Below are 25,278 nucleotides of genomic sequence, written 5' to 3'. Positions count from 1 at the left end.
GACTGAAAGGACTGTTGTGCTCCCAAGCTCCACAATATCTGACTTGGAGGCTCCAAAAAAAGACACCTGAGTTCAGTTTGTATCAGGACACTCCAGCCTGCTGGGCATGTCTCTCTTCTCCATAGGAGCTCTGCAATGCTCCTGTCTCTAGTGCTGAAGCTGAGGGATTCTGGCTCTGGAAATCCTGCCATGGAGTGGGCACCAGCTGGCTTCACTTAGCTTGTACACACTGACTTGTTTTTCCGCGGGCAGTGCTAGATTCTGCTCATTGTAAGTGCTTCTCTGTGTTCCATCAAATACCCCAAAACAGCAACATCATGCAAGGCAGGATCAACAGTCCCCAGTTTAGTGTTTTGTGCTCTGGTTCTGCTTCAAAAGTGGGGTTTTTTTTTTGAGTTGGGGGTGGTTTTTTTTGTTTGGTTTTTTCACATGTCCCTCCTCACCTCCGTGTCCTTCTTGTGCTGTTCTCCAGGGACTCCTGTGCAGTAGGTGGAGCACAGGCCTGTATTGTGTCGCTTTCCTGTGGAGTTGTTGCTCTTGGCCAGCTTTGCTGCCCTTATTTATAGAAGGAAAATCAGAGAGGAAAAAATCTAGCATATCCAGCTGCTGGAATGGGTCTGGTGATTTCGGGGTGCAGACAGTTATGAATGTCAGCTCAGTGGGCTGGAAGGTGTTTGTGGTCATGAACTTGTGTCCAGCACCAGTTGCTTCCAAATGAAGATGAGAAAATGTAGGCAAGTGGTTTGTGTTCATGGGAAAAGCTGTGACACTGCAAATTAAATATCTGGCTGAGGGAACTGGGGGGACTCAGCCTGGAGAAAAGAAGGCTCGGCGGGGACCTTCTCACTCTCTCCAATTCCCTGACAGGCAGGTGCAGACAGGGAGTCAGGCTCTGCCCCTGGAGAACAAGGAACAGAACAGGAGGAAACAGCATCAAGTTGTGCCAGGGAAGGTTCAGGCTCGACATCAGGAGGAATTATTAATTTAATGAGTTGTCAGTCCCTGGCACAGTCTCCACAGGACAGTGGTGGAGTCCCCATCCCTGAAGGTGTCCAAGGAACAAATGGACATGGCACTCAGTGCTCTGGGCTGGTGACAAGGTGGGGGTTGTTCACAGATTGGATTCAACAATCTTGGAGGTCTCTTCCAACCTTAATGATTCTGGGGTTCTGTAATCTTTGTCTCATCAGAAAGGCCCTTAGCAGTTTCCCTTTGTCCTGTTTATGTTGAGATGTCCACTTGTGTCCCCGTGAGCTGATGTGAAGGCTCAGTGGAGCCACAGACAGAGTCTTGTTTCCTTTACTGCAGGAACGTGTGTCACCATTCCCAGTGTGGGGTGGGTTGGTGGGAGGTGGGAGCAGTTACCTGCAGCACAGAAGTAATTCTTTATTCTTTTCCTTCTTTTCTGTGCAGCTGAAGAGGTGGATCACGCCCCAGGTGATGCCAGCATGGGGGTAGATGTTTTGGAATCAGGTGACACCACACCTCCTACAAAGAGGAAAAGCAAGTTCTCAAGCTTTGGCAAGATTTTCAAACCCTGGAAGTGGAGGAAAAAGAAAAGCAGTGACAAATTCAAGGAGACTTCAGAAGGTAAAGTAACAGGGGCTGGGTGGGGGTCCCTTCCTCCATCCATTAGAGAAGGGGTTGCTGTCACAAGCCTGAGTGCTGACATGTGCAAGAACCAAAATGGGACTTCGGTGATGGGCTGACACCTGCAATCTCTCCAGAAACACCTTGCCACTGAGCTGTAGTTTCAGACAGATTAATTCCTTTCTTTCAAGGAAGCTCCCCAGGTAGCTGTGGGGAGGGAGCGTTTCCACAATCAGCAGTGCAGTGTGAAATGCAGGTCTTAACATGCAGTTCCTTCTCTCTCCTCTTAATTCATGCAAAACCAGTGAAATTTGAAGCCCTTTTATTTCCTCTAGAGAACATCTTTAAAAGAAAAAAAAAAATCTTCTTGAACTTCAACATTGCCCTGTTTTCTGAGTGCTTTTTTTCAATTTAATATCAGTTTTAGAACGAAAGATTTCTATGCGAAAGCCAAGAGAGGAGCTGGTAAAAAGAGGGGTTCTGTTGGAAGAGCCTGAGCAGGGTGAGTCTGCAAATGAACTTCTGTCTGTGTCTGTGTGGCTGATCTTCTCTGGCCAAACCTCAGCCTTGGGAGACAAATTTAAGGGCTTCCTGCTGAAGTGATTCCTGTCTGCCTTACCCTTTTCAGTGCTCTCTCTTGTCTGTTTTCCCACCTGGGAGGAAGGCAGCCTGCTCAGGGAGGAAGATGGTGCTGAGGAAGTGCAATGCCTGTCTGGAACACCTCCCTGCAGGGAGGGAGGGCTGTGCTGTGGTCACTTCCCATCCCGTCCTTCTCTGTGTTCTGCTCCAGATACCTTGTGCTGTCCTGCCAGCCTCTGCTGCCACACTGTCACTCACCATCTCCTGCTGTTCCAAATGGGAGAGGTACTGCCCTGGGGCTCAGGCAGGGAGAAGAATCAGGAATGGGTGAATTCTGAGCTGCTTGGGTAGGGGCATATCTTCCAAGAGATGCTTCATGGTATGGTGTCATAGTCACCACTAGGCTTATTAAAGTTTGTGCTGCTGTCTAGGAAGTCTTAGTCCCTTTTCTTTCATCTTTAATGTCTCCAAGTTGGGATCATGCTGCCAAAATAAGTTGTCAGATCACCATCCACTCACCTGGCTGGGATTTGTATGATATGGAAAAGTGGTGAGGAAATCTGATCATACTGTTCCTGTCTCCCTTGCTAAAAACTTTGGATAACCAGAGGCAGTTGCTGCCATAAAAATCTGTCTCATCCCTTGAGTTTCAGCCCTGGCTAGGGAGGAAACTGCCTCTTGTTGCTCTTTATGCCTGCTGCATTTCAGGGAAGGGCAGTGAGTGAGCAAGGCAGTACCATCTACCAGCTCCTCACAGGAACCGAGGCTGTTTCTTGTGGAAAAGAAATCTTGGGAAGCTTCTGAATAGCACCAGGTTAGGGAAGGGGAGGTAGTACTTTGGAGGGAGAGGAAAGGTGAGGAGGACAGTGGAATAAATGATCAAAAAATAGAACAGCATATTTTGCTGGGGTCTAGCACCTGGAGAGGATGGATGCCACACACTCCAATTCCTTCAGAGATGGCAGACTGAATTGAAAAATATTTTTAATCAAATGGGTGATGTATTTATTTAAGTTTTCTTGAGTTGAAAATCAGTCCAAATGGGCAATTTCCCCTTGGAGATGGATGCTGAGTTTTTTTTTTGAGAGTAATACTGTCAAAAACTTGTCCTGTCAGGGCATTACCAAGAATGGTGGAGTATTTCCTCATGGGGATTAGGAGTTTCAGGACCCCTCAATAGCATGGGTTGGATTGGATGGGGACCTCCAAAAAGAGGTCTTGCTTTTAACACTGGGAACCTCCATGTTAGAATTTGTAAAAGCAGAAATAGTCAAAGTGAGCTACATAAAATTGTAGAGCTGTGTCATTACATCTGATTAAAACAAAGGTAAATCCGGAAATCTGCCTTGCTGATGTTTTGGGTTGAGCAGCGATTTTTGTGCCAAATTCAGGGTAGAAGCAAGGAAAACAGGTGCTTCCACTAATCTGAAGACTTTATGAAAGTCTGTTACTGCACGTGCAGTAGATGACTCGGCTCACGTTGGAATCTGCATTGCAGCAGGGAATTGGTGTCTGCTCCGTGATAGAGGGTGGGTCCAAAAGCTGCTGGAGATTTCTGACTTCACGTACAACTTCCTTGTGCTGCAGCACAGCACTGGGCACACTAACTGTAACACAAGAGCAAGGGAAGGACAGGAAGAAGAAAAACCCTTGCTAGCATACAGTGCTGTGTGATTTATTCATTGATAATGAAATCAGGGGCTCTCAGCTCCAGCTGGTTGGGTTGCTGTGCTGTCCTGGGCAGAAGGTGGCTGAAGACCAGCTGTTTCAGAAGCCAGAAAGAATTTGATGTGGCTCCATGGTGGTTGAGTCAGCTCAGCCACCTCTCCTCTCCCCTGCCTTCTGAGTGTTTTCTCTTTGCTTCCCTGTCCACGTGTCCCCTTGCAGATGGTGAGGAGCCAGAGAAGCTGAACCCACCTGCACTGAAGAATGGCCACACTGTCCCCATTGGAGGCCCTGGGGTGTGTAACCTGCCCAGCCAGGAGGAAGAGGCCACAAAGCCATCCAGCCTTAGAAAGCCTGTTCCAGTGGAGGAACCAAAGAAGAGGCAGGGTAAGAAACCCGATGTGTGCAAAATCAGGGCTTCACATTCTACTGTAATGAGTTTTGAATTCTCATCTGATCCTTCCTACCCTCAGTAGATCCTCCGGTGCCTTAAACTGAGCTGCCTCCCTTTGCAGGTTCCTCCAGCAGCCAACCTGGGCCTGAACTGGAACCACCTCAGGAGCCACATATTCCCAGACAACCTCTGCTTCCTCCAAAAAGACCTCCCTCCACTTCCCAGGAGACAAACGAAGTACAGGCAAAGGATCCCATGCCTGCCAGCAACACTGCAAGAACTGCCCCCTTCAGCACAGCCCCCACGGCAGCAAAGACAATCAATTCCACAGCTGCCCCTTCCCCAGCCCCCAGGACTCTGCTCCCTGCTCCTGCCAGTGCCAACACTACTGCTCCCACCAGCACGACCAGCACAGCTCCTGCCAAACAGCCTCCTGTCCCTCCTCCCAAACCCATCAACAGAAACAGCAACTCACTAATAGGTAAGTGACCCCACAAACTGGTTTTTGTACCTTGAGATATTCTGGAGCCACTGCTCCAAGAGTCTCTTCCCTTTGTAAGGGAAGATTATTAGTTGCATCAGAATGTCAGACCGTCTTTCCTAAAAACAGTCCAGTTTGGACTCAAATCTCCCAGTGTTTAGCCAGGACACACGTGCTCTGGGAACAGTGTAATTACTGGAGTCTTCTGCCATGAGCTATCCAGTGTGTTCCCAGCAGCTGCCTGCAGGAAGGACTCCCTGCCTGCCTGTTCTCTGTCAGCTCTGAGACAGTGTCTCAATGTTGATGCTTCACTGGGGGCTGGGATTCAGCTGGGATTGGGGAATGGTGGATGAGGTTTTGTGGTTAATGACAATTCCTTCTTTCATCTGCTTTTAGAGAAAAAAAACCAAAAAAAAAAACAAACCAAGAAACAAGCCCAAAGAATCCACACATCAAACAATGTCTAGTGTGGCTGTCACTGCCAGACTATGTGGTTTCCACTTAGGGCAGAGACCAGGAGCTGGTAGGGATAATTCAGACTTCCCTGGTTATACTCAGGCTCTTCCTCTAAGGTCTGTGGCTGGGCTATTGACATATGAGTCTTGTCTCTATATCTTGTCACATGGATAAATCATCTCAACTGTAATTTGAACTGAATCTTCCCATTTAGAAAATTAAATATTCTTATCTTTGTAATTTTTCTAAGCAGAAGATTTGTCAAGAGTTTCTTAAAGCTCATTTAATCTCTGTTCTCTGTGGGAGTTCTGGGGATCTTAAAGATGCAATTTTAGAGTTGGTATGACTTCCATGCAGCAATGGCCTGCTGGCACTTCAGGCAGTTCTTTCACAGACACCTCCTAATCTTTGGACAGGGTTAGCAGAGGTTAGCCCAGATCAGGAGGGAGGCTCCTGGGAAGATCAATCTGACAGGTTTGCACTGTTACCACAGAAACTGGAGGCATTACCCGGGTGTGGTTTGAGAGGCAGTGCTGGATGTGCAAGTTGCCATCTGAAATAGCCGCCGCCACTGCTTTCAGTGTGGACAGATTGCTGTGCTCTGCTTGGGGCTCACCTCCCTCTGGCAGGTTTTGCAAGTGACCTTGGTATGGTATTAACAACCCTCATGTGCCAGACCAGCTTGATTAGCCTGACCATGCTTGGGCACTCCATGAAATACCTTCTTGTTTTCTTTAAGCTGCTTGTACACACTGCAGGTGGCATTTGAATTATGCCCCAGCTCTAATTGGAGGAGGTACTTGTGGAAGAAAAAATGTGGCTGAAAACAGCAGTGTATCCCATGTGTTTAGAGCCATCCTGCCTCTTCCCAACAGCGTGGGCTGGGCTGGGAGCAGCTGAGGGATGTGCAGGGGAGGAGAAAAACCAGCAGTTCTCTTTTGTCCCCTGGGTATGAACGAAGATGTAGAGGAGGCTCCACAGCCCTCTAGTCTGGCGCAATGGAGCTGGAGCTGTGGTGTTGCTGTGTGAGCCTTGTGTTGTCACTGTTGTTGAACAGCCTGAGTGGAATTGGCTTTGTGAGCTCTCCACGGGTCTTTGGTGCCTGCTCTGACTGCAGGGGTGTCCTTCTGTGCCACTGTTACAGTGTGAGGCTTGGGAGGGAGTTACTGTGCAGGTCACCCCTTTGTCTGTCCCCAGGATGCTCATTCCCTGAGCAGTTCTGTTGTCTCAAGCAGCAACTTCCTTCTTCCACCTCCTCGCTCCCTGTCAAATTTTGCTCTTACCCAGAGGTGTCTCAAGCCTGGTCCTGCCAGGCTTGGAGCACTGTTCAGGAGACACTGGAGTCCCTTGGGCAGGAGCTGAGGACACTCTGTGTTTTATACAATCTGGTCCTTAATCTACAAAGGGAAAGTCTAAAAATGCTAAACATCTCACAAATGTGCCCACCTCTCTCCAGTGTCTCCTGAGCAGTGCCGCTAACACAACTGGAGACTGGGGTGTCCTGGATGTCTTGGATTCCTTTTATGCTGTAAATACAGCCATAAAGTGCCCACATAACTGCATTCCTGGGCAGGCTCCTGTGCTGTCTTTCAAGGGCTGCTGCCATTTCTCTCTCTCTGAAGCAGCAGGATGCACAAACCTGTCTCAGCCTGCTTGGTTTTGGCTGCTCTCCCAAGTCTTGCTGCTGGAAGGACAAACTAAAGCCTTGAAACCTGGCTATTTCTAGTATGATACTCCAGTAAAAAGTAGCAGAGAATGCTTAGACCAAGGCTCTGAGTGCATTGCCGTGCTTTTTCCACACAGGTGAAGGTTTTATCTGGAAAATACCCTGTTAAACATTGTGGCTTTTGTGGGTTTTATTTTCAGCGGAACTTTCCCAAGTAATGACCAGTGGTACAGCCTTGTCCAAGCTTTCCCCTCCTCTCCCTCCAAAGAGAGGCCTCCTGCCTAACAACACGTCAGAGGCTGTCACCTCTAAGCCCCAGAATGACAGGACAGTGACAACGAGTCGCCCTGCACCGATTCCACTGCACGTGACCTCAGCTTATCCACCACCTTCACCCTCGCCGCCGCTGCCCACCCACGTACCCCCTGAACCTCCACGCGTGGCCCTGCCCACCTCCACCCCTGTCCTAGACCCACCGTGCTCCCTGGACCTGCCCAAGGAGGCTCCTCCTCCTCTCCCTCTTCCTGAAGACTTCAGGCCCATAGAAGTGTCAAAGAGGACGGCAGAACAAGGGTTTGGTGAACCCCACGTGCTGCCTCGCCTGCCCCAAATCCCACTGCACATTCGTATCCAGCAGGCTCTGGCCAGCCCTCTGCCTGTCACCCCACCTCCCGAAGGGTCCCACAGGGCCCACTCGTTGCTCTTTGAGAACGATAGTTTTGGAGAAGACAACAGCACCCTGGGCAGGACAAGATCCCTGCCTGTCACCATTGAGATGCTCAAAGTGTGAGTACCTTCTTGTATGTGTGTGGCCTCTCCCAGCTCCTGCAGCACTGTGATGGTGGGGATGGCTCTGGGCAGGGCTTAGGTCTCTGCTGAACCCATTTTCCCTGTTGGCCAAATCTGTGTTTCAGGCTCTTAAGAGCCAGAGTGTCTTCCCCATGAAATTACCCCTGGCTTTGGGATTTTTATTGCTCACAAAGGGAAGTGGGTTCCAGACTACAAACACAGGCTGATGCCAGGAATCCAGGCCTGGACTGCCTGTAACTGCACCAAGACCAAACAGGTCCTGGATTCCATCCATCTGTGGCCTTCATTAGCCTTTCATTTTGCTAAAATAAGTGGGAAAAGAACTGTCTTTTGTTATAGCAGAGCTGAATCTCCAAGTCACAAAGTAGTGGGGTCAGAGGGCGGTTTGGTTCTGCAGAACCTGCCTCTGTCACTTCCTTGGCCAGGACTCCCTGTGCTTTGAAGAGAGGTGACAGCGCAGGATCCTGCGGTGGCTCTTGCACCTCTGGTTTCTGGGCTTCCCTGAGGAGAGTTAAGGACGTATTGATTCTAGGGATATTCTGCAGGCCCCGTGCCAAGTGTTCAGAGTGTAATAGCCTGCTTCTCGTTAGTCCAGACGATGAGGAAGAGGAAGATGATGACCAGGAAGAGGAACAGAATTCAGGTCATCATGTGTATATTGGAGATGTGCCATCTGTCACAGTCATCCCCAAACTGGTACCCCAGGTCCTCCCGGAGGAGCAGGAAGGAGACGAAGGGATGAGCGACTCTGACTCGGAGGGCCCCATCCTGTATAAAGATGATGAGGATGAGGAAGAAGATGAAAGCCATAACAGTAAGGCTTTGACGTTGCAGGTGTCATTTTTATTGCTCTGCTGAACTCGTGCCTGGCTGCACTGAGATCTGGACCAAAGTATTGGTTCCCACAGCACCTTAAAGCAGCTGGTTCTTGGTTGCATGATGTAGCACATGTCCTCTGCCTTGCTTTTTCCAAGGCTCTGCAGCCAAACCTGTGCAGTCACCTGCTGAGTGCACCCCTTCAGTTGCAGATGGCTCCTGTGACAGCCTGTGCTGTCCCAGCCCCTCAGGTAGGGCAGCATTAGGTGGGCATATGGTGTCACACAAAAAGTGCTGGGTGCTGCTGCTGTGCAGTGAGTGCAGTGCTTGGGAAGAGCAAGGAGAGAGGACAGCTCTCCCTCAGGAAGAGCACAGCTCCCAGGGGCACAGGGCTAGGATTGCTGTGGCAGGCTCGGTAGCCTTGAGTTGCATCCTGTTGCTCTCCCTCTCCACAGGCACACTGGCCAACAGAGTGAAGAGGAAAGACACGCTCGCTATAAAGCTGGGGAACACAACTGCACCACAGGAGGAGAAGATCATGTTCCCTCGGAAGAGCAAGGAGGAGTGGAACGAAATCCGTCACCAGATTGGGACAACGCTGATCAGGTACAGAGAGGATGAAGATCAGTGTGAGCTGCTGGCACAGTGTGTGCAGAGTGGCACACAAAGTTGGTGCCTTGTCCATGCAGCTTGTGCTGGAATAGGATGGGTGGTTAGGCAGCTGGAGCAGGGCTGGGAGGTTGTGTTGCTCTTCTTCCTTTGTTAGAAAAGTTGTGAGTTCCTCCTGGAGCTGAAAAACACCCCCTGACAGACCCCTGTTTCCAGAGGTTAAATGGACTGAGAGGGAAAAATCTCAAGGATTACAGACATGTAAAACACAGGTGTGGATAAAAAAGTGTGGATGGATGCAGGGTGGGTGCTTGTGGTGGATGAAGCTGGGACTGGTGGCAGTCCAGGCTCTGCTGTCTGAGCTCCTTGCCAAGCTGCTTCTGAGCTGGAGAGCCCATAGCCCTTCCCAAAGCTGTGCCAGTGGCCAAGCAGCTGTTTGACAAGAGCATAGTGTAAAACAGAGCAGCAGTGATCCTCAGTGGTGAGTGAGGAGTGTGGAGGAGGCTGTCTAGTGCAGTTTTATCCTTCATCTGCTACTGATGAGTGACCAGATACAACAGTCTGTACTTGTCACACTTCTCTTCAGGCGACTGAGTCAGAGGCCAACTGCAGAAGAACTGGAACAGAGGAACATTCTTCAGCGTGAGTAGCACTTCTCTGCTGGTCCTAGAAATACCATAAGTTTGCCTTTAACATCTTAATGTATCAGGTGGGGATGGTTTTAAATTGAAAGATATTTAGATTAGATGTTAGGAACAAATTCTTCCCTGTGAGGGTGGTAAGGCCCTTGGCACAGGTTGCCCAGACAAGCTGTGGCTGCCTCATCCCTGGAAGTGTCCAAGGCCAGGCTGGACAGGGCTTGGAGCAACCTGGGACAGTAGAATGTGTCCCTGCCCATGGCAGGTGGTGGAACTGGGCAATCACTGAGGTCCCTTTCAGCCAAACCCATTCTGGGATCATATGATTATGGACAGGATAGCTGTCCCATGCCTGCCACCTCAGAGGGAGAGTGTGTGGGCTGGTTCAGACTCTGCTGTTACACAGCAAGCACTGTGAAAGGTGTTTTTTTTTGGGTTGGACTTCTGTGTTCCAGACATTACAGCACTGGCCTTCATGATCTCTAAAGCAGCAGTGCATCACAAAGTCAGGACTGTTTCTCTTGGCCATATCTTGTTCTGCAAAAGTTTTAAATAAACATCTCGAGGAAATGGGAATGTCAGTTCAGGAAGCTTCCACTTAAAATATTTATCTGTGCTGTTATTTTCTTTTAAACTATAATGGCTTAATGAAGGAGCAAGCTGCGCAGTGGCTTGGATGTATTTTGGCGATATGGACATTAATCGTTGAGGTGAATGACTCATTGGTGCTGGGTAAGGGGCACATTTGCCCCTGCCAGTTCAGGAGGTGACACAGGGTATTGAGTGGTACAGCACTCTCTGCCTGTCCTAAGCCTTCAGATCTGGTAGATAATCTGGTCCAGCTCAACACTGTCCTTTGTTCAAGCCTAGAAAGCACTTTTCAAAGCCTGATGCTTACATGAAAAACGCTTTTTTTTCCCCCTTGGCAGCGAAAAATGAAGCTGACCGTCAAGCTGAGAAGCGCGAGATCAAGCGCCGGCTGACCAGAAAGGTACTGCTGGCTCCCACGGTGACAGCCACCTGGCAGGGCTGCTGGGCATGGTGGCAGCGAGCACGTTGTAGGTACCGTGCTGTGGGCGAAGTCACAGGGCTCTTGTGTAAGTGTCCCCAGTGCCCTCGGACTGCAGTGACTTTGGAATGTGGACTGTCACCCACCGTGAACCATTGGCACCGGGGCCGTGTTTTTGTCAGTGACGGATCTGACCTGGCAGCGAGTGTAACAAGCAAGATGAGAACTAAATTTGGTACCTGATACTTTTAAGGTTTGCTGGCCTGGGTGCTTTAACACGGTGTTTCAGCAGCCACCACTTGACACCAGGCTCCCTAAAATCCATTTCTAAAGGAACTGCAATGTGGGAGCTGAGCAGAGTAGCAGCTGCTTTTAGCTGTTACATCCAGGTTACTTGTGATTGTTGCTCATGGCTGGGAAAAGCTTCCCCAAGGCCTGTGGGTGTGAAGTGTGAGTGCTGCCATTGCTGAAGCTGTGTTTAGGGGCGTCATGCAGGGCTCACCTTTGTAGCAGCTGTTCCCACACTCCTCAGTGTCTTTCTTCATGACAGTGTGGCCCAGGTTCTGCCCTAGCCTGGTTTTGTGATCCTGGTGAAAGTATCCAGTCTGTAAGAGGTTTACCTATCCCCTTGCAGGCTGCACACAGGATCTGGTAGTGTCCGTGCTTAAGGCACAGTGAGGGAACCAGTTCTAGTTTTGCTTGGGGTGCTTAGTCCTGGATCTGCTTTGTGGACAAGGCTCAGACTAACCTCCTTTGTTTATCCTGGTGTTCAGCTTAGCCAAAGGCCTACAGTGGCAGAGCTGCAGGCTAGGAAGATCCTGAGGTTTAATGAATATGTGGAAGTAACAGATGCCCAAGACTATGACCGGCGAGCAGATAAGCCATGGACAAAGCTGACACCAGCTGACAAGGTAACTGAGTGTCCTGTCCCCACATGGGAAAAGGAGCCAGACCAGGGTGACCCACACAAACGGGTGTGAGCCAAGGAGATTTGCTCTGTTCCTCTGGCTTCACCTCCTCATCTTTCCCTCTGCCACCCCACCTGTGTGCTTTCACTTGCATGTGCTGTCCCAGGTCTGCTTCCTGCTGCCTCATGGCAAGGTGGGAGCCCTGGTGGGCACAGTCTGAAAGGCTTCTGCCTCAGCTTCTGAGTGATGTAAGAATCATAATATCATGGAATCGTTAAGGTTGGAAAAGCCTTTGAAGATGATGGAGTCCAGCTGTTTACCCAGCACCATCATGTTCAGCAGTAAATCATGTTCCCAGGTGCCCCATCTGCACATTTTTGAACAGTTCCTGGGATGGTGATTCTACTACAGCCCTTTCTATGAAGACATTTTTCCTTGTATCTCATCTAAACTTCCTCTGGCTCAACCTGAGACAGTTTCCCTTTGTTCTGTCACTTGTTACCTGGGAGAAGTGACCAACCTCAGCTGTCTTGACCCTCCTGTTAGGGAGTTGTAGAGAGTGAGAAGATCCTCCCTGCACCTTCTTTTCTGCGGGCTCAGGCCCCCACCTCACCCAGCTGCTCTTGGTGCTTCGGACCCTTCCCCAGTCCCATTCTCTTTTCTCAACACAGCAGGGGTACTGAGTATTGGTCATAGCAGTGCAGCTCCCTGCAGGCTCAAACTGGCAGGGAACATCTGTCCTTGTTCTCCCAGGCCACCTCTGGGGACTGCCCAGACTCGTCGGGGAGGGGCAGATTAAATTCAGCTTGGTCTTAATGGACTGTGAAAGCTGGGGTGGCTGCTGGAATCTGAGCCCTTTCCTTTCTAAAAAAATCTCCCTCTCTGTGCAGGCAGCCATCAGGAAGGAGCTGAATGAGTTTAAGAGCTGTGAAATGGAAGTGCATGAGGAGAGCAAGCAGTTCACGAGGTGAGAATGTATTAATATAAAAAGTTTTGGTCTTGTTAGACCTGTCAGAGCTGTGCTGCAAGGACAGTGCTCAGTGGCAAAACACTACAACCTTAGAAAAATTATTTGTGCAGCAGTTGGAGATTGAATGTCCCTTTCTGTCCCTGTCCTGGGGGGTGACTGGAGTAGCAGCAGACACAAAGTGGGTTGTTTTTACTTAAACTGGGGCTTCCATCCTGATGGCTCAGTGACCAGTGTCTAGATTGAGGTGTATCTGAAACTAGTGTGAAGCTGCAGATGGAGTGAGCTTTTCTGGGGCTAGAGATGTGCAGCCACAGCCACAAAACAACTTGCTAATGAGTTACCTTGGGTGTAATCTGTGTAGTCAGGTCTGGATCGTAGCCTAAATGATTCCTTTCCTTCCAGCTCTGTGTGGCAAAGTTGAGTGCAGAGCACAGGCGGTGAAATTATTTGATGTTCACAGCTTTCCTGAGGGCTGAGAGTTCTGAGATAATTCAATACACTCTCTTTGGCCATCTACAGTGCCCAAATAACCATTTAACCTGAGTTCCAAAGATAACACTCAGATTTTTTTCCTTGCTTTCAGGTACCATCGACCATAATATTCCAAGGAGGGAGCAAGAAACCTGGGAGGGCTGGAAGAGTTCTCTGCATCCCCCTCTGAGGCAATACAGTGAGGGTGGAACCTCAGCTCTTCCAAGATTTGCCTTCCAAACATATCCAGAAAAGGGCTTCTGGCCAGGGAAGGGGAATCCTGTCTGAATGTAGCATTTCACTGGAGCAAACACATCTCTCATGCCATCAGGCTGGAACTGACACTATACCTCACGTGGCTCAGCAATATGACTCTGCCAGGAGACCGTGTCCAGGGGAAGGACCCCTTCCTTCCCAAGCTGTACAGACTTGTCTTGGGGAGAGCAATTCCTCATTTCCTCCTCCTTTCTGTGAGGAAGGGAGATTAAAAACAAAGGCAGCTCTAAGGTTGGGAAGCTGAGGAGAGCATGTGCTCAGAAGCATGTATGTGTATATTAGCTGTGTACAGAGAACCCTGGCAGACGGCTGACATGGCACTCGGTGGTTTTTGTGAGGTTTTCTTTTCTGTCAAGTCGTTAATGCCCTGAATCACTACTGACCAACGGTTTGTTGTCCTGGAAGGGAATTGTATAGATATTAACATATGCTGCATCTTTTTGTTAAAAAAAAAAGAAAAAAACCCAACATATGTGTAAATGCTCTGCACTCTCACACTTGCTCTGATCTTAATAACAGATCCAGAGATATTTAGGCTTGTTTAACAAATTACAGAACCAGGAACAATGACTGTTGCCTTTTTAAAACTTTTTAATTAGGAGAAACTGTGAGAGTAGTCAGTCCTTTTTATTGTGGCTTTCTCTCAAATGTTTTTTACTCTCCCAAATCAGGGTTGAAGGTTGCCTTTTTCTCATTTTTACAGCTAAACCTACTGGAAATTTGATCGTTTCACTGTGTGGATCAAAAGGAGGGGAAGAATAGGTTTAAAAAGTGACCTTAAAAAGATGGTATTTCTCTTCTGAGAGAAAAATTCTTCCTCAATGCGGGTTGGAAAAAAAAAAAAAATCCGGTAGGGCCACTGCTGTATTATGCACAAAACTAAACTATCGGTGAGATGTCACTTGTACGGGAGGGCGGGAGGGAGAGAAGAACTCTGTCTTGCTCACAGACCAGCGTGGCAACACGCCGGCTATGGCCCAGCAGCCGCTGGGGGCTCTTCCCTCACAGCATCCCCTGTACAGCCGCCATTACATTGTATATCAGTCTCCGCAACAACAGATTTTAATTATTAAATAAAAGTATTTTAGAATTCTTTTTCTTAAACCCTGCTTGTGCAGCCGTGTCTTTTCAGCTGATCTCAGCAGGAGCCTGACCGGGGCTCCTGAGGGGGAGGGGGGCAGGTCCGCCATGGCGGCGCCTCCCCTCAGGCTTTTCGCGCCCTTCCGACTGCGCGTGCGCTAACCGCCCTGCCGGCCGCTGCGCAGGCGCGGCTGGCCCGGCCCTCCGCGGCGCGGCGGCCCCGGCGCCTCTGCCCATACACGGTTTGTCCCCGCCGCTCGCGCGTGACGCGCCTGCGCGGGTTTCGGCCCCGCCCCCGCGCGCTATAAAAAACGCCGCGCGGCGAGGCTCGGCCTTTTTCACCGTGGGGAGCGGCGGAGCTGACAGGTGAGGTGCCATTTAGTTTTACCCTTTTTGCCGTTTTTACCCTTTAAATCCCTTTTCTTGCTGTGGTGTGAGGTCCTGCGCTGTCAGCGGATGCCCGCTCCATCCTGGTTTTAACGCTAAACTACGCCGTGAGTTACACGTGGCTGCGGGTGCTGCGGCGCTACCTCAGCCGCCCCTCACAGCCATTTTCTTTTCCCACAGGTTCCAAAGTCTCTTCAAGCTTGGTTTGTGCGGCCCGCTGCAGCGTGAGTATCCATGCTTGCCGTGGCCTGGGACGCGCGAGGGCCTGGGGGGATCAGGATGGTTATAAAAGTTCAAAGTAAAGGTCCAACGTGGATATCCGGAGAAGTCGCTCTCTCTCGGCTCTGTCCGTGTGGCGCACGGGAGCGCAGGCCCTCGGGCCCGTGACGTACAGTCCCTTTCCACGACGTTGGAGAGCAAGCCGGGCCCCGAGCCTGCAGCCTGCATATTCCTACTTCTTCTCTGAGCCCTTGGGCCGTTACAGAGGAGACAAACCATGCAGGAAACACTTGTTAAAAATCGGTTAGAAACTGTTGATAATACACTGACACGCGGGGTGGGACGGTGAACACATGCGGAGCTGGGAGGGAGAAACAGAAAAACACAAGCACCTGAGAAATTCTTAAAGTACCTTTTTTTTCATTATTTCCAGTGCCAATATCGGAAAAGTTGGAGTAAAACACGATTTTTGAAGGTAATTGCGTTTAAAATGTAATATTGTGTGTAGTTGCAAAGATGTTTCTAAAAAAATGGGACAGTAATAAAATCCCAATCCGGTAGTAATGTCAGTTCAGATCGCAGGCTTCTAGCTTCGATGATGGTGTTCGATTTTGGATGGATGGGGAAAAGAAACTCCTGAGTCTCGAAGGGGGGAAAAAAAAAAGCCATCATGAATCTTGGCAAGCAGGAAAAAAAATGGCTAGAGATAAACTTGTGTACTAAACTTAAAACACAATTGCTGTATTGTGGGACACGAGGAACAGGCAGGAAAAAAACGCTCTATTTTTCCTAGAATATTGCAGAAACTGCTGGGATGAAGTAACAAGGAAAAATCCGTGGAAGAGGGGTGAGTATATTAAAGAGTGCCCAAATTAGGTAGTTGCCCGAGTCCTGTTAGTGCACTACGTGTGACTAAAACGTAGCCACAGAAATCAAAACGTGGTGGAACCAAGGATGTATAAATCCAGTGGTTTTATAAAACACGTCCTTGGAGCGCAGTTCCTGGATTTTGTGGATCAGGGCCTGGAGGTGCACGCGGTATGGGTAAGCTGCACGGGAAGGAGGGACAATTCCCGGCGTGAGGGGTTGGCTGGTCCAGCAAAGAGCTGCTTTTGGGATGCTTAAAACTGGGGAAGGGGAGTGGGGGGGATCGTAAGGGTTAAGGAGATACCGCGTGTGCTCTCCTGCGGGCTGCACTTGCCAACCTTGCTGATTCCGACGTATATAGGATGTGAGTGGAAGCAGTTTGTGTGTTCAGGCCCTGAAATACAGCTCTCTCTCTCTATTTGTAAATCTGTACCTGTATACAGTAGACAAAACAATAAACTGAATTTAGCTTTGGCTTGCTGTGTGTTTTTGGTGAATGATCTGAATATTAATGAAAACTTCATGCTCGGCGTGGTGCCTCTTGTGTGGAAATACAATTCTTGTTTGGTGCTGACCAATCTCAAAGTAAATGATGCAGAAATGCTCTGTGGCACTCTTGGGGCTGGACTGGGAGCAGATTCGTAATTTAAATCCGGATTTGGATTATCTCAGGGCAGAAAACGCTTCATATTATTAAGGGCTGAGTCAAGAAGGGGTTGATGGCGTCTGTTACCCCGGGGTGTAGCTTGTGGGGGGAAGCCGGGCAGGGCGTTACAGGGTTTCCGCTTCCCTTGGAAAGGGGAGTGGGGTGGGTTTGGGGGAAGTGCTGGTGTGGGGTGGGTGGAATGGGCATCAGCAGTTGGCCAGACGTCCTGTCCTTGGCTGCGCAGTCCCCCGGGAAAGGATCAGGGGGTGGCTGTGTATCTGTTCATCAAAGCTCCACATGGGCCTGGAATAAATAAATCGATGGTGATGCCTCGAAGCTTTTCCGGTCATGGGTTGTGGGTGACCCCTGGAATCACTGTCGATAAGCAGATGAGGCTGGTGTACCAGCCAAGATGTTAATTAGAAACATAATTTTATTAGTAAAAGCTGTTACGGCCAAATGCAGGCCTCTGGACTGGAACAGGAGAATTAGTGGAATAAGGGTAATCACATTGGATGAAGGGAAAATTTGAAAGTTCCCTGTCTTCCTGTTAGCCTGAGAAGTTTGGTCTAGTTCCTGTTCCAAGAGTAAAAGTGTATTTTCCACTTAATGCAGCAGTAGGTTGCTGGAAAATATGGTAGCTCGGACTTGCTGGATTTCAGTACTCTCTTACCGTTGTTCTGCGCGTGTAATTACTGAGTTTTTTTGCAGCAGCTCTGTTCCATCACAGCTGGCCGCAGCCTCGGAGGCTGGCAGCATCTCTGTAGGTTAGGAGCAGGATGAGTTACAGATTTATTGTCTGGGGGCTAACGTATTGCCGACCGCGAGCCTTGCCTTGTGCTGCCTGTCCCTCTGTCTTTCTGTCCCCTTGTCCTGCACTGCCTGTCCTTATCCCATCCCCCTGTCTCGCCCGTATTTCTGTCCTCCCATTCCATCCTGTCCTATCCAGCTGTCCTCTTGTCCTCATCCCATGCTCCTGTCCCTCTGTCCTGTCCCTCTGTCCTGTCCCCCTGTCCCGATCCCGTGCTCCTGTCCCTCTGTCCTGTCCCTCTGTCCTGTCCCCCTGTCCCGATACCACGCTCCTGTCCCTCTGTCCTGTCCCCCTGTCCCGATCCCACGCTCCTGTCCCTCTGTCCTGTCCCCCTGTCCCGATCCCACGCTCCTGTCCCTCTGTCCTGTCCCCCTGTCCCCGTCCCGTCCGTCCCGTCCCGCCGCCTGCGGGCGGCGCGGGGGCCGCCGGCCGCCAGGGGGCGCGGCGCGGCGCGGGCGCGGCGCGCAGGCGCAGAGCGGAGCGCGGCGGCCCGGCGGACGGTGAGGGAGCGCTGCGGGGCCGGGCCGGGGGCGCGGCGGGCGGGACCGGCGGGACGGGCATGGGGCCGAGCCCGCGGCCGCGGAGGCGCCGGCGGGCCCCGGGCCGGCCTCGGAGCAGCGGAGCGGCCGGCAGGAAGGGCCGCAGGCGGCGGGAGACGCGGCCGGCGCTGGCCGTGGCCTGCGCGGCCCCACGTGAGGCGGCGCCGCGGGGAATTCGAACGGCGGGAAGGGGCTGGGGCCACGCGGGACGGGGCTGAGCACGCAGACACGGCTCCGATCCTTCCCTTTCCTCTCTTTCTCCTTTTTTTTACCTTCCCTCTCTCCTCGCCTGCCTGGACCTGAAATCTGGTCCACGTCTGCATGAAGTAGGGAGTATGGATAGAATACACAAGGGAAAACTCTGTTTTCCCAGAGCAGGAGGAGGGATCAGTGTTCAAATCTCAACTCACTTACCAGTCCCTCAGGTGGTTCTTTAGGGTGTGAGGGGACACCCCAAAGAGTGAACAGCCTGGTTCACCAGATGGGTGGCTCCTTACAGGCTCTTTTTGGCATTTAGATTCCAGGATGCCAGGAAGACGCAGTGTGAAGATCCTGGTGTCAGAAGAGTCTACTGAGATGAAAAAGGTTAAAGGTAAGTAAAATCCCTTGGAATTTTCCTTCTACTTTGCCAGGGGTGACTTTTACCAGGAAACTTGAACTCACATGTATTCTTTCTCCTTGCACCCCGCAGTCAGCCACCCATCACATTTGCTCACAGCTGTGTCTGGTGCTGACACTGGGCCAGGGTAACGTTAGCTCTTTTTGGCATTTAGATTCCAAGATGCCAGCAAAACACAGAATGAAGATCCTGGTGCCAGAAGAAGAGTCTACTGAGAGGAAAAAGGTTAAAGGTAGGAAAAATCCCTTGGAATTTTCCTTCTACTTTGCCAGGGATGATTTTTACCAGGAAACTTGAACTCACATGTATTCTTTCTCCTTGCATCCTGCAGTCAGCCACCCATCACATTGCTCACAGCCTGGGCTGGTGCTGACACTGGGCCAGGGTAATGTCGGCCAGTTGGGTCTGGGTGAGGACATCATGGAGAGGAAGAAGCCAGCTCTGGTCACACTGCCGGAGATGGTGGTGCAGGTGGAAGCTGGAGGGATGCACACCGTGTGCCTCAGCCAGACTGGAAAGGTAAGTGCAGTGACTTCTGGGATGCGTTTGGGAGCAGGGGGTAGGAATCAGCCACTGCTCTGCCCACATCTTGTTCCAGCTCTAGGGGTGAGCATGGTCTCACATGGACCATAATTTTAAGGGGTCAAAAGAAGGACCTGAAAGGAGCCTGAGAACTGAGAGGGACTTAGCACAAGAGCATGGAGTGATAGGTGAATGGGGAATGGCTTCACACTGACAGGGAGTAGATATGTGACACTGTCATTTTAGATGTGATATTGGGAAGCTTTTCCCTGCAAAGGTGGTGGGGCTCAGGTACAGAGAAGCTGTGGCTGCCTCATCCCTGGAAGTGTTCCAGGCCAGGTTGGACAGGGTTTAAAGCAACCTAATCTAGTGAAAGATGTTCCTGCCCATGGTAGGGGTTGGACTGAAATTAGCTTTAAGGTCCCTTCCAGCCCAAGCAATTCCATGATTCTGTAATAATTCAGCCTCGTGAGTCTCTGTCCACTGAGTTTATACTCAGTCTGTTGCCCCTCTGGGCTCCATCCTGAGCGCTTGCACCCAATCTGCAGATCTACACCTTTGGCTGCAACGATGAAGGTGCCCTGGGACGTGACACCTCGGCTGAAGGGTCTGAGACCTCTCCAGGGCTGGTGGAGCTGCAGGAGAAGGTGGTGCAGGTGTCGGCGGGGGACAGCCACACTGCCGCGCTGACCGAGGACGGCAGGGTCTTTGTCTGGGGCTCCTTCCGGGTACGCTAATTCCTCAGGTGCTGGAAGCTCCACTGGTGGCTGCTGCTCCTGTGGCTCATCCCTGTGTCTCACCCTTCCCTCAGGATAACAATGGAGTGATTGGCTTGCTGGAGCCCATGAAGACGAGCTCTGTTCCTTTGCTGCTTGAGCTCGATGCGCCTGTCGTTAAAGTAGTTTCAGGTGAGCAGGAGTCGTTGTTGTGATGGTCCTAACAAACAGAAGAACACCATTTATTTAAGAAGGCTTCTCTATTTTAGAAGCATGTTGTCTTTTTATACTCTCTCACAGAGTTAATACCTATTGTTTGGCCACAATAAATTAATATAATGTTGGTTAGTGCCAGGTGGTCAACACCACTGTTTTCTGTCAAGATCTAACTGCAGGCCCCCTTGTTTGTCTTTTCTTCTCCTCCATTTCCATGCTTATGGCTTTGGTAGAACTCCTTTAAGGGGCAAAGGCAATTCTTACCAGCTTCTCTTCTTCAGCTAACTCTTTCTGACTCACAGATCACCTGTGAACCTCTTCCACAAGCAGGGCCCTGGGGTGTGCAGGATCAGGCAGGTACATGAGGTTGTCACAACCCTTGAGGAATGTTTATGACCTTTTCCTCTCTCTTGGCTTGTTCCGAGCCTGATTCAAGGCTGTACTTGCTGATCTCTGACTCTCCAGAGAACGGACCTTTTAGCCCAGACAGATATTTTAGGCCAAACAGATTCACATATTGAGTTAATATTTGACGAGTCTGATGTAGAATGCCTTCCAAGAGTGGCCTGAACTGTGACCCTGTGGGGCCAGAGCACTTGGTCTTTAATGAGGCCTGGGGAAGCTGAGCACAGCAGCCAGGGAACTTGTCCAGGGCCCAGGGGAAGTTGGGGCACACCTGTATCCTTACCACCTTCCCATAAAAACTGCTTTGAATTCCTGGGATCAGGAAGAGGGACATCCTGGAGTTTTAGGTGGTGGCCCAATTGGTGTTGAGGTGTCAAGTGCAAGAAACTCCATAAGCTGGGACAACTGGGGTTTACCCATGGGATCTCAGCCCACAGGACTTGCTGAAGACTTCTCCGTAACTTCTCTTTCCTTCCTGTCCCAGGAAATGACCACTTGGTGATGCTGACAGTGGATGGTGACCTGTTCACGTGTGGCTGTGGTGAACAGGGCCAGCTGGGCAGAGTGCCAGCACTCTTTGCCAGCCGAGGAGGACGGAGAGGACTGCGTGAGTGCATTTAGTTCTCAGAGGTTCATCCTTTGGGTTCTGCTCTGCCCTTTGCAAAGGAGCAAAGGGACCAGGCCCTGATGCTCAAGGGCTTATGTGTAATGAGTGGCATGAATGCAGTGAGCCAGATCCTTAGATGCAGGGAGGGTGTAAATCCTCAGTCCTTGTATGACACCTTGTCTCCTGCCCCAGAGCGGATGCTGGTCCCCCAGCTTGTTCCTGTCAGAGGCAAAGGGAGAAGAAGCAAAATGCGCTTCCAGGACGCTTTCTGCGGGGCGTATTTCACCTTCGCCGTCACCCATGAGGGGCACATCTATGGATTTGGCCTCTCCAACTACCACCAGCTGGGTGAGCTTCACCTGTGTCCCTCCAGATCTCCTTCCAGTCTACTGCTGCCCTGGCCTGGTGGGGGAAGCTGCTAGGTGCCCCAAAATCTAAGCACTGGATGCACCAGAGCTGGAAATGGGGGTGAGGATCACCCTGCATAGCTCTGGATTTAGGTCCCAGCCCGTGTGCCCACTGGGTTTGAGCAAAAATTAGATGTTGGGGCTGGGCAGCTGTATTGGTGTCCGGCAGGATGATCCCCAGCGTGGATGGCTCAGTGCTGGAGCCGTCCATGTCCATGGACCTGATCCGCCTGGGTTTGTGCATCCCACCCTGCAGGAACCCAGGACACCGAGCCCTGCTTCTCGCCGCGGAACCTCACGTGCTTCAAGAACTCCACCAAGTCTTGGGTTGGGTTCTCTGGTGGGCAGCACCACACGGTCTGCGTCGACTCTGAGGGTGAGTGACACTGTGTCAGGTGGTCTGGGAGTCATACAGCAGGGTGGGGGGATCCCATGGCCCTCCACCTGGCCAAGGGGCTGTTGGGGTGATGGTGATGTGCTGGAGCCCTCCAGGCTCTCAGTGGTCAAGGAGGCAAGGTTGGTGTGAGATTGCAGCAAAGGGAAGCTAACAACAGGAGCCTGGACTCAATTGTGAACTCTGCTCTTGCACCTATCTACCTTACTGATTTTGGAGAGCTGAAGGGTCTCTATTCCACCCTGCCCCTTCTGGATGGGTCTCAGGGTGTAGTATGGAGGAGTGATGTTCCTTCAGGAGTCAAACCTGGGGAAAAGTCCTGGTCTGCTTTGGCCCTGCTGCAGCTTCTGCCCCCCTCATGTCTCCTCTCTTGTGTATCTGCTGTGCTCCAGGTAAAGCCTACAGCCTGGGCAGGGCAGAGTATGGCCGGCTGGGCCTTGGGACAGGAGCAGAGGAGAAGAGTACACCTACAGTTATCCCGGAGCTCCCCAGGATCATCTCGGTGGCCTGCGGAGCATCCGTGGGTTATGCTGTCAGCAGTGATGGTGAGTGGCAGGGTTTGGGAGCTCTGCCTTCTGTACTTTCTTCATCCCTCCATCAGCACACACTGCCAGCTGCATTGGGACTGGAGCCAGGTCCTGGTGCCCATCACTTGGGGGCAGCTGGGCACTGCCTGCTGTGTTTGTGGCAGCAGCATTGGTCATGCGCTGTTGACCGGGTGGGGGTTGTTGGCCTGGCAATCTCTTCTCTGACTCTGCTGATGCCAGATCTCTGTGCTCTGGTGCTGCAGCTGCCTGTGTGCAGTGTCTGCAGGAAGGAAGGTTTGGAGTGGGCTGTGGGTTTAGTTTGCTCCCCCAAAAGGAATAAAAGTTCCTTGGCTCTGTGTGATGTTTGAGTTGCATGTGCTCCTCCTCTTCCTCCTGCTTGTGTTTTGAACTCCTAGAAACACACTGTCTGGGTGTGAGGTCCCCTTCCTATTGTGCCACCCCTTGGAGCTCAAAGCTTGCTTCACCTCTGTTGCAGGACGAGCGTTTGCCTGGGGAATGGGCACTAACTACCAGCTGGGCACCGGGGAAGAGGATGATGTCTGGAGCCCCGTGGAGATGACGGGGAAGCAGCTGGAGAACCGGCGGGTGCTGGCCGTGTCCAGTGGTGGGCAGCACACTGTGCTGCTGGTCAGTGACAAGGAGCAGAGCTGATGAAGTGATGCCACAGCCGGGCCCAGTGGGATCACAGCACCCCCAGACCCCCCACGTCTGCCTGGGTTGGGGAACCGACTACTTGGGGAGGACAGGAAGCTTATGGAGCTTGGCCCAGCAGCACCTGCATGGCTGGAACAGGGTGCCCATGGGTTCTCCCTGCAAGTGTTTGTCTGTTCTTCTGTGGTGTCCAGTGCACTTGTCAGCTCCCTGGGTCAGCTTGGTCCTAAACAGATCCCAGTTCTGTGCCTGGATGGATTTCCACTTCTCATCTGTTTTTTTAACATTTCCAGGCCCAGCAAAGCTGAGGGTCTTCACTCTGCAATCAGGTTTGGGTATCAGTTTCCCTGAGGTCCCATCTTCCCCACATCTGGATGCTCCTCCACCCCCTTCACCTAAATATACCTCCTTGGCCTGGATTTGTCTGCTGTGACCCCTCCAAACCCATCTGAGCCCATTCCAGGTGGATGTGAGTCCAGCAGGAATGTGCCCAGGAAGCTCTATCCTCTAATCCAGAGCTTGTGGCTACTGTGGGGTATTCTGCCCCGTGAGGGGGAGTGCTGCTGGATGATACCTAGCACACTAACTGCTGGAGGCTCCTGTCTCCCATCCCTCAAGCTGAAACCCCCACCCCGGCAGTGAGGCCAGCAGGTTCCCCACTCCCCGTGGCCTAGAGCAGCCACCTCACCACTGCTTTTTGCAGTCCTGGGCACTCCCTCTTTGCCTTTGCCTTTGGAAACCCAACCAAATCCATCCCACGGGTGGGCACACTGATACTTTAATTTTTTCCTCTTTCACTTGCTGAGGAAGGAGCTTCATTTGCTGTTAGGGCCTTGCTGAGCAGACACCCAGACCCCAGCTATGCGTGGAGTCACTGGAAACAACAGGACTCCTCCTCCTTTTCTCCCTGATCCAACTGGTCTTGCTTCCTGTGCCCAGCCTGCTCCATGCTCTCCTTATAGGTACCTTGAGTGAGGAGGGGTCTGCAAAGAGCTAAATTATAGCAATAGGAGGGGGGGGGGGGGGGGCGGTCTGGGATTATACAATGGTTCCGAAGGGGTTAGATTTTTTTTAAAAAAGAAAATGTATTTTGGTTGATTAATCAAGGCAGAAAGGACAAAAAAAGTCTTTTAGCATTTGGAATAAACTGAGTTTTGATAAGCCCCAGACTTTGCATGTGCTTTGGAGGGGTGGGCTGCTCTCTCATGGGGACAGTCGGGACGGGTGGCTCTTGTCAGAGGCTGTCCTGGTCCCGGTCCCGGTCCCGGTCCTGGTCCCGGTCCCTGCCGCGCCCGAGGGTTCCTGGCCGGCAGATGGCAGCCGGAGAACGCGCTGCTGGCCGCGGGACTGGAGAACTGGGGCGGTGAGAGGGCTTGGTCCCTGTCGCCTCTGCCACCCCCTCCTCAGTTCCTGCCTGTCTGACGGGTCACCCCTGGTGGTTTTGGGTCTCCAGGAACACAACCAAGCCCGTGGCACAGCTGAAAGCATCCTGGCTGTGCTGGGTGCTCCCAGCTGTGTGTGGAGGCTGGAAGCCCTGGGGCAAATTCCCACATCATGGTGTCACTGGAGCCCCAGGTTGCTGTTTACACTTGATTCTTTTGGGCAGCAGCAGGTTTCTTGAGGAGCCTGGGCACTGAGAGCAGCTTAGGCTGTTGGCAGCTCTGCTTCTCCCATGTGGGATGAGCTTGGATTTATAATCAGGGGTGGCCTCGATGGGTGCAGCTCTGTCTGGGGGGCTGGGAGCACCCACCTCCCATCAGGTGGGTTTGTTCTGGTGGTTGCAGTCCTGGGCTTGCAAAGGACTTTATTTTTCCCTCTAAGCATAAGAGTGGTATGTGGGCCCACAGGAAATGTATTGTGCAGGATCAAGCCTGTATTTTGCCATCACTGCAGGCTGAGCCATGGCCAGGTGCTCTAATCCCATGGCTAATTCTGCTCCCTGGGAACCATCACCATTTGATACTCTTCAGTGAAATGTGACCTGCTGGATACCTGATGGAGAAACTGCTCTTCGACTTGGGCAACAACATTTATCCAAAAACAGCCTCAGCTACTGGGGAGATCCCACATCCCAGTGCTCCCAGTTCCTCCCTATCCCCAACATTGGCAGGTTTTTGCATCTATCTCCCACGTTTGGGGAATTCCTTGAAGCAGGAACAGGATCAGTGGTGGCACCACTGTGGTCACCCACAGGGCTGGATCCTGTCAGGAGCCAATGCAATTCCCTACTCCAGCTCCTGCAGGTGCAGAGAAAACCTAGCTCATTCACAAATAAGATGGGATTGTACCCATCCCTGAGGGGCTGC

At 51.4% G+C, this 25,278-nt stretch overlaps 2 protein-coding genes and 1 non-coding gene across 31 annotated transcripts in view; all 3 read left to right on the top strand.

The window, feature by feature from the left end:
* PHACTR4 (phosphatase and actin regulator 4) overlaps positions 1-14,428 on the top strand; it is a 56,515-nt gene extending 42,087 nt beyond the window's left edge. For 13 of the 19 annotated variants that reach the window (XM_021534911.4, XM_085559437.1, XM_085559440.1 and 10 more), the window contains 12 exons: positions 1,414-1,590; positions 2,012-2,092; positions 4,057-4,221; positions 4,350-4,709; positions 7,032-7,617; positions 8,232-8,455; positions 8,913-9,063; positions 9,653-9,708; positions 10,634-10,695; positions 11,487-11,624; positions 12,512-12,588; positions 13,175-14,428. In XM_021534911.4, coding sequence (XP_021390586.2) covers positions 1,414-1,590; positions 2,012-2,092; positions 4,057-4,221; positions 4,350-4,709; positions 7,032-7,617; positions 8,232-8,455; positions 8,913-9,063; positions 9,653-9,708; positions 10,634-10,695; positions 11,487-11,624; positions 12,512-12,588; positions 13,175-13,190 — 2,093 coding nt within the window. In that variant the 3' untranslated portion in view covers positions 13,191-14,428. Of the gene's footprint in view, positions 1-1,413; positions 1,591-2,011; positions 2,093-2,218; positions 2,455-4,056; positions 4,222-4,349; positions 4,710-7,031; positions 7,618-8,231; positions 8,456-8,912; positions 9,064-9,652; positions 9,709-10,633; positions 10,802-11,486; positions 11,626-12,511; positions 12,589-13,174 lie in introns of those variants that run through there. The other 6 variants (XM_085559444.1, XM_085559450.1, XM_085559445.1 and 3 more) reach the window with 3 other exon arrangements.
* Positions 14,429-14,751: 323 nt separating this feature from the next.
* Positions 14,752-24,139, top strand: RCC1 (regulator of chromosome condensation 1). 11 transcript variants are annotated; one of them, XM_085559458.1, is made up of 14 exons: positions 14,752-14,784; positions 14,986-15,029; positions 15,458-15,499; positions 15,818-15,871; positions 18,405-18,453; positions 18,710-18,738; positions 18,838-19,025; positions 19,577-19,756; positions 19,840-19,936; positions 20,850-20,972; positions 21,165-21,320; positions 21,636-21,755; positions 22,166-22,318; positions 22,797-24,139. In XM_085559458.1, the coding sequence occupies exons 5-14, from the start codon at positions 18,413-18,415 to the stop codon at positions 22,970-22,972; spliced, it is 1,263 nt and encodes a 420-aa protein (XP_085415584.1). In that variant the 5' UTR covers positions 14,752-14,784; positions 14,986-15,029; positions 15,458-15,499; positions 15,818-15,871; positions 18,405-18,412; the 3' UTR covers positions 22,973-24,139. The 11 variants fall into 11 exon arrangements, with proteins under 11 accessions (XP_085415584.1, XP_085415582.1, XP_085415585.1 ...); XM_085559456.1 differs by having other exon boundaries at positions 18,405-18,479; positions 18,661-18,738; XM_085559459.1 differs by lacking the exon at positions 15,818-15,871.
* On the top strand, positions 15,112-15,316 carry LOC116184437 (small nucleolar RNA SNORA73 family). Its single transcript, XR_004149206.1, has one exon. It is a non-coding gene; the product is annotated as a small nucleolar RNA SNORA73 family (small nucleolar RNA).
* Positions 24,140-25,278: the final 1,139 nt, after the last annotated feature.

Source organism: Lonchura striata, chromosome 23 (genome assembly GCF_050655825.1).
Source record: "Lonchura striata isolate lonStrDom1 chromosome 23, ASM5065582v1, whole genome shotgun sequence".
Lineage (NCBI taxonomy): Eukaryota > Metazoa > Chordata > Aves > Passeriformes > Estrildidae > Lonchura > Lonchura striata.
Note: the sequence above shows the minus strand (reverse complement) of the source record. Positions and strands in the feature narration are given on the sequence as shown.

What these genes read in the sequence shown, in the direction of transcription:
- RCC1 (XM_077788518.2), top strand. Translation starts at nt 17,908, where the DNA reads ATGGGGCCGAGCCCGCGGCCGCGGAGGCGCCGGCGGGCCCCGGGCCGG. An exon ending in CGTGGCCTGCGCGGCCCCAC is followed by an intron (nt 18,041 to 18,404) that starts GTGAGGCGGCGC and finishes TTTGGCATTTAG; the next exon opens with ATTCCAGGATGCCAGGAAGA. An exon ending in GCCTCAGCCAGACTGGAAAG is followed by an intron (nt 19,026 to 19,576) that starts GTAAGTGCAGTG and finishes CCCAATCTGCAG; the next exon opens with ATCTACACCTTTGGCTGCAA.